Here is a 7,691-nt window from a genome sequence, read left to right on the forward strand (position 1 = left end):
CATATTTTATGTGGTGATGTCTGTTTGGTAGCTAAGAAAAATAACCGCTTTCTAGAAAATGAAACTAAATTGAAAAGTTAATTAAAAAAACCCAATTATGTGGAGTGATGGGTTGTGGATTAAAGGATAGAGGGTCCTAATTTTCCTTTCTCTTAGCATCAAGTTTACGAGAATTTGCTTAAAGTCAAGTGAAAAGGAAAAGACTTGAAATCTTATCGAGTGCTACTGAGGTGATATGTTATTCTATTTGCTTGCATGCTTTTGCATAAGATGAATCTTCGTATATCTATGTGTTATTTTTGGACCTTTTGGGTTTGGATTCGATTGGCGTAGTGATTTGCGGGAGTGTATTTATTTTTGTCTTGTCTTTGTCTTTGTCTTTGTCTTTTGCTTTCGCTTTTTTTGTTTGTTTATACATTGCTAACAATTACCAGTCTTACGATTGAGTCCTTGATCTCAATAGATAAAATCCCATAATGACATTATTTTCATAATTAATATTCGTAGCCTTTAGATTCGAGCAATATCCAAGACTAATGTAAACTAAAGAAGTCGAAACTTTTCTCTGCACTATACACTAGGACAAAATTTCGATGTGTAAACATTAAATGTGTTCTGGGCCTTACTGATCCAACAACAAGCACCATAAATGGGCCACCATGTAATCTCAAACTTTTATGGGCCTAATATGGATTATATCCCAAAATTCATTGATTAGAAATAAAACTAAGAGTATATATTTAGTTTTATTTTCTTCTTTGTTCTATTAATTTTGTTCAAGTTGGTTTCACACGATTTTTTTCTTCTATTCTCCATGCCCCCAAGGCATGCAAGGCAATGTTGTCCACGGTTTTTGATCAAACTAAAATATGTTTAAATATGGGCCTTGGCCCATTTTGTTGCTTTAAAATAAAATAGTGCTAGTGCAATGTTGTTTCTTTCGACACTTCACACCTAAAAAAAATTAACCCTATTAAAATAAAATTAATTGACGATGCTAATTTCTGCTCGTGGAATCTTGTTCAGCCCAAAGACTGCATTCAATAGCTTCAACAAGATTCCTCATTTTTACATTGGGGTCAAACCCTTTACCTCAAAACCCCCATTTTCGATGTCAGCGGACACTCTCACAGCAGCAGACAGTGATGGTGCAACCATTAGCCTCGAAGAATGGCAGGGGTGGGGCACCGTGTCGCCGCTGCCGGCGATGGTGGATCAAGTTATTCATGATATGAAGCTTCTGGAGAAGGACATTGACAAGCCCATGACCTTTGGTGGCAACCGCGGCGCCCTCACGGTGAGAAAAGGCAGTGTTTTTGTCGACAGCTTGTGTGTAATGCGGTGGAGTTGTGTGGAAATTGAATCAATTGGATGATGTTGTGATTTTGGTTTGTGGGGTTTCGGAAAGATTGGGAATTTGTGGGGCGGAGTTGGATGTTTGTGTGATTGAATTAATTTTATGTCTGATTTTTACCTTTTATGTTTGTTTATTTGTTTGTCTGTTTGTGGTGAATGGTGATTATTGAGTGTTGTATTGTTCTTTGTGGTTTATCTATGGATTAATTTGTTTCAACAACATAACATTTGCCCACAATTTTGGTTTTGCACGTCCTTGAATATAGACATTACATTGTTTGTAAGTTTATCCTAATTTCACCCTGACCTATGGGATGGAGGGAAAGTGTCTCACCACCTAAGTTGTGCTTCCTCCTCCATATTTTGAGGAAATTGAAGCTGATTCGCCAGTGTGAACATACCCTCTGCATACAAGACAGGAGTAGTTTATTGTATGCAACCAGTCATGTCACATGTGCAAAACCAAAATTAGGGAAAAGTTCTTGTATTTCAAACCAATTAACCGTTGCATGTAATAGTTTGTATTTGCTTGGAAACATTTTTTGTTTCAATCAAATGTATGGGAAAAAATCAATGTGATCATCAATGCTAAGCTTGAGAATGCAGACTTTGCCATTTTTAAAATTTGTTTTACTTGTAAGAGCGGCTATTTCAGTACGTAACCAATAAACACTTGCATAAACCTGTTGCTTTCAATCATTGTCAAAGGAAAGTTGGATAAACGTGATGTTAATTGGTTAGATACACTGATAAAGTAGCTGTGTTTAGATTCATTTGCCATTTTTATCTGTGTACATACTCTTCAACTATGTCTATCTTGATCTCAATATTTTAGATATGTATAAGCATGCTATTGTTATAAATGAAACTCAATCATCCAGAGGCTGGTTTATTGTGTCTCCTCCTTAACAATGGCATCTCTGCTTGCTACTAGGGAGGTTTTAAGGTTGCAGAAGACAAGAAGCATCGTGCAAAATATGCATCTCTAAACACTACTGAAGAAAAACTTCAATTCTTTTCAGCTCGACAGATAGCATGCCGGCTACTTGGGAGTAGGGGCTATCTGTGTCAGAAGGTACAAAGTCGGTCAATTTTGTCATACACCATTTTGTTTCTACAAATATAATTGGTTAGTGACTGACTTCCTTACTCTGATGGACTTAATAGCTCTTCTCCATGTGTGGTTATAATTTCCATTTTTTAACTACTTGTTGTCGTTTGAATTTATTGCAGTGCTGGCTTCCCCAAGAAGACTGTGTATGTTCGAAAATGAAAACATGCTCCTTGTGGAATAAATTGCGTATTTGGTTGTACATGCACCCGAAGGTTTGAGTTTCTGTCTGTTTGTTGCTCATTTTGCATTTATTATTTCATTTCAGAGGAGGAAACACACATGCTTGTTCTGATTTTTTTTTTCATTTTAGTTTTATGATATGCTTTCTAAAACTTGAAATAAGATCGTTGAGCATTGCATTTTCATCTCTTTTATCAGGATTTCCTAAGACAGAACAATACTGGGAAGTTATTATGGCAAGTCTTTGGTGTTCAAGCTGCGAGCTTGTGTATCTTTGGCATAGCTGAGCACGAAGAAATGATGTGGAATGAATTGAATCATGCAGGTATTTTGTGTTCTTCCCACTCTTCACTCTTGAGATGTTATTTCCAAATTGAGGTTTTATGCTTATTTTATGCTTTTTTCCAAACCACAGTTTCTCCAAGAAAAATGTGAATTTTTTTTTTAATCTCAAAATTAAGTTCTTTTGATTCGACCAAGGGTGTTTTACAGGTAGAAACAGGGTTTGGTGTCTTTATCCTAATAAGAATGCAGTGACTGAATCTGTTAAGGATATTGTTATCTGCTCAACAAGTCAGGAAATCCAAGTAGAACCGGTAATTTGCATGCCTCATTACTGCAGGCTCAAGTTTGTTATAATATTATATACCAAAGCAATTTCAATATACAACCTATGCATGAAGCTTCTTTCAGTTATATGCTAAAAGCTCGTATTTTAATGTCACACAGGAAAACAAAGATGATGTGTTGCACTTTATTTTGATCGATGGTACTTGGAGCAATTCAGCTGCAATGGTCAAACGTTTGCAGGTTTGGAGCTAAACAAATATAAATCCGTATAATATCCAAAAAAAAATTGGTTCTCATTAATAATCTTTTATTTGCATTCACTCCTTGCTACGTTAAGAATCTATGAATCCGGCTTCTCATGAATGGAAAGTGAATATATGAAACTAACTATGTACTCGAAGAATAGCTCGTTAGGCATTGCGTAGCTACCATTTGTGCTGGCTAAGATTTTCTTCCACACTCATACATCGTGAAAGATAACATTTCACTAATGTAAGCTTGATTTTATACAGACTAGAGCTGAATCAGAATGGGGAAAGGAACTGCGTTGCATATCTCTGAACACAGGTGCATCCTTGATGCATAAACTACGGTAAAATCCCTTCTACATTCTTCCATTAAGTTCATATATAAAACTATCTAGTTGCTATTGTAAAGATTAAAAAAATTTAAAAATAATTACAATGCGTCGTTTTTGGCGTAAATTACTGTTTCACCCTTAACCCTTAATGCACATGAATTAGCCTGAATTCATGACTAAAACACTTTGTGGACTAACAAGCAAACTAGGCCAGTTTATATTAGGACTAAAAAGCTGTGGTTGTGAATTATAGGCAAAATAGGGTCAGTTCACGACTAAGAATACTCAGTTGTGGAATGTGGATTGAATGCAAAATATAGTCAATTCACGACTCTGAAGCATTTTGGTCACAGTCTAGGTAAAATAGGGTCTATCCACTGTCAAGTGGTGTCGTGGTTGTCAATGTTATCAAAATCACCCTCCCAAGGTGGGCGGGGCGAGTGATATCCAGGCCGAGTTCTGTGGCGACTTTTTTTAGAACAGTGATAACACTTTTTTATTTTGAGAATAGAGGCACTCTTTCCCCTATGTTACTTTTTGTTCTTTCTAGGTGACTTTATATCTCCTTATATTACATCTCTTATATTTCCTAGGTGCCTTTATATCTCTTATTCTGATTTTAATATCATTAGTTGCAGTTTGCAATTTTTATGTTTTAATATATATAAGTCATTCATTTTAAGTTTTAATTTTTACTAATGTTAACTAGGGATAGATATAAACAAATTTGGCTATAAAGTAGCCCCGTCGCCCTGAATTTTTACATCAATGGCCCACATCCTAACAACACTTGTGGTTGTGAATCGTAGGCAAAAATATGGCTAGTTTTGTTTTTTTTTAATCTTGTTGGTTTTCTCTCTGTACATTTACAAAAAAAATGGATATGTATGACATTTTTCTTTCTAGTGTTTTGTAGTTTGAGTTGTATTGTCTGATCGACCTATTATGTGTGGTTTAGACCCCAGCCGTCTTGGGATCGTACATGTACTGCTGCTGCAGCAATCGGCCTCCTCAATGAGCTCAACCAGCTTCCAGAGTTCAGTTCCATGGGATTGGACAAACAGGCAGAAGCAATAGACGATGCTTTGGAGGTGTTGTACGAAGGTCTCATTACTCGGAGACTGCGCTGGGGCAGGTCGATCTCTCGCAAGGAAAGGCACAACTGGGATATCTGGTAACGAGCAGCGCCACATTTTACGGTTTTTGCATATGGGCATACAAAGTTTTGCTGATTTCTGATGATTGATTTTCGATTTTTTTTCAATCTTGAATTTTTTCTTATTTCGTTTGATGTGGAATTCAACGAGACTAGAAAGTGATGGAAAATAGAGAGTTTTTTTCGTGTAATTTTTTAGCACTGTATTTCTGCTACTTGCTCAGTCGAAATAGTTTACTCGAGAGAAGTTCGGTTTCCGAGATTGGAGCTCAAGATTGAATTTGTGTCATGTTCGATTCATGAGATTGAATTTTCGTCTAGCTCATATTGTAACTTAGTAAGTATCATAATAGTGTCAAAACAATTGACGACAGCTAAGACTTTTAATGAACCTTTCAAAACAGCTAAGTATGCACTGAAATAAGGTTGTTATTGAAATTAAATTCTTTGCTTTTTAAATTGAATGTATGTCTATATATTTTAACTACCAAATTATCTTCAAAATGAAGAATATTAGAAGTACATCAAAAATTGTAAGAATAGATTCCGGTACACCCTTCTAAATTAGAACGAATGTGGAAAGACTTATGCATTTTTTCTATTATTAAGGCAAAGTATTTTGATTTAAAAAGTGTAACAGTGACAAAAATTGCATATAACCGTTACTTGCCACCTTGTTCATTCAACACAATTTGTCTATACACTAATTACTATGAGTCTGATTTTCCCCCTTTTTATCTGTAAATCCCTAGAAAACACCTACTTATTTTTGTGCAATAAATTCATACTACTAATATAACAAGCTAAGATTAATAAATATTTTTATGTTGCATATATACCATTCTTCTCCCGATTTCTTCTCCTTCAAACTCACCAACTCAAAGAAATCCAAAATTAGAAAAAAGCAAATAACAAGAAAAAAACCAAAAATATTTTATTAGAAAAGCAAATATAGAAAATAGCAATCGACAGAAAAAAAATCGGTTGAAAATCCCATCTGCAGAAGGAAGAAGGCATCAATGGATTCCAACAAATCCTTGCTGCATTTGTTTCTATTCTTCCTTGTTGTTGGCATTGCATCTTCTTCCCACCTTTCAAGTAAATTCTCCTTTTATATATATACACTAAGTTATTTCTCTATCATTATTTGAATCCTGATTTAAATTCCTTTGTAATGGGGAAAACTGTATTTTTCTTTGCAAGAATTAGTTGTTTAATTATTTGATTTTATTGTTTGAATGTTCAAGAATTTGACACATTTTTTTTGGTGATGTTTGTGAGAAGATGGGATCTTCGAACCGCACGGATCAATTGGTCGTTCGCTTCTACAGCAGAAAAAAAGTAAGAATCTATTTCTATTCATTTATCAATAAAAAAATTTATTTTTATTGTTATTGTTTTCCTCATTTTCGTCTTTTTTCTCATATTGTTTGTATAGTAGTAGTAGAATGGCCTGTACAAAATAGTTATTTTAGAGATTTACCATGTTCAATTTTGAATAGCAGGGGTGGGTATTCGGATTTCGGTTCAAACTTTTGACTAATTCGAACCGATTCAAAAATTTGAGTTATGTCCCATCATATACTCAATAATAATTAGGGTTAAAAGAGTAATTTTTCACAACATTACCAAAGACATTTAATTGTGGACGGATGAAGTGCGCCCCTAATTAATTAATGGCGACAAATAACTGCAGCTTGCCCCGTGGATTTCGAGAACATGAACTACACGGTGATCACAAGCCAATGCAAGGGGCCAAATTACTCGGCCGATAGATGCTGCCCGCCGTTGAAGCAACTGCTCTGCCCCGTCAAGGATCATGTCAACGATCTCAAGAGCGACTGCGCGGACGTCTTCTTCAGCTACGTCAACCTCTACGGCAAGTACCCTCCGGGGCTCTTCTCCACTCTCTGCAAGGAGGGCAAGGAAGGGCTCGACTGTGAAGGGGTTGTTGTTGCCAAAAATGGGGCCTCTTGCGCTGCCTCCTCCTCTCTAGTCATGGTCATTGCTACATTAGCATTGATCATGTTTTGCTATATTTGATGAGAGTGTGATGTGTGTGTGCTTTGTAGTTTGTTTGGCCTATTTATGAGTTGATTATTTGGAAAAAGCTCTGTGTTAAATTTGGGATGTGGATTGTGCACACATTTTTAATAATGTCTTTGTCGTCCTATCATTGTTGAATTGCTATATTTGATCTGGAAACTTGGACCAAATTAAAGAGAAAATTAAAAGTTTATTGTGACTTGAGATATTGGATCAAGATTCGAAGAAAAAATTCCGTGGTTAAGGCAAACCAAATGACAGTTTGATGTTGTATGCCCCACTAATAAATTTTTGACATCTGAATTTGTATAGACATCACTGAACATTAATTTCTTTACCAAAATAGATATTATTATAAAATTTGGAAACTATCTAAAAATTTTAGGAGTTCCTATATTTAATACTACTACTACTATAACTTAATATACTTTTACGTTTTTTATGACCAAATTTCTTGCGATATGAGTTATAAATATTTTCATCCTTTTAGTTATCAATAAGATGAATTTAATAAAATAAAATACTCTATACATGAAATATTATATATAGTATTATATTTTGTTTTTAGATTGACGAAGATTTAATATAACAAGATTAATTTTCATGTCATTTACTTACTATTATTAGCTACGTTTATATTTAATACTGATATAATTATTCATATATATGAAATGGTAAAATAATATAAG

General features: G+C 34.8%; 2 protein-coding genes across 3 annotated transcripts; both read left to right on the top strand.

Annotated features, from left to right (window-relative positions):
- The first annotated feature begins 962 nt into the window (after nt 1-962).
- LOC125212061 lies at nt 963-5,229 on the top strand. Of its 2 annotated transcripts, XM_048112098.1 has the most exons (8): nt 968-1,297; nt 2,291-2,431; nt 2,590-2,682; nt 2,849-2,975; nt 3,143-3,246; nt 3,380-3,460; nt 3,733-3,812; nt 4,759-5,229. In XM_048112098.1, the coding sequence occupies exons 1-8, from the start codon at nt 995-997 to the stop codon at nt 4,976-4,978; spliced, it is 1,149 nt and encodes a 382-aa protein (XP_047968055.1). In that variant the 5' UTR covers nt 968-994; the 3' UTR covers nt 4,979-5,229. The 2 variants fall into 2 exon arrangements, with proteins under 2 accessions (XP_047968056.1, XP_047968055.1); XM_048112099.1 differs by lacking the exon at nt 4,759-5,229 and having other exon boundaries at nt 963-1,297; nt 3,733-3,816.
- A 642-nt stretch (nt 5,230-5,871) lies between these two features.
- Nucleotides 5,872-7,152, top strand: LOC125209246 (GPI-anchored protein LLG1-like). Its single transcript, XM_048108850.1, has 3 exons — nt 5,872-6,054; nt 6,241-6,297; nt 6,653-7,152. Exons 1-3 carry the CDS (start codon nt 5,976-5,978, stop codon nt 6,997-6,999), a joined length of 483 nt encoding a protein of 160 aa, XP_047964807.1. The 5' UTR covers nt 5,872-5,975; the 3' UTR covers nt 7,000-7,152.
- Nucleotides 7,153-7,691: the final 539 nt, after the last annotated feature.

Source organism: Salvia hispanica, chromosome 3 (assembly GCF_023119035.1).
Source record: "Salvia hispanica cultivar TCC Black 2014 chromosome 3, UniMelb_Shisp_WGS_1.0, whole genome shotgun sequence".
Lineage (NCBI taxonomy): Eukaryota > Viridiplantae > Streptophyta > Magnoliopsida > Lamiales > Lamiaceae > Salvia > Salvia hispanica.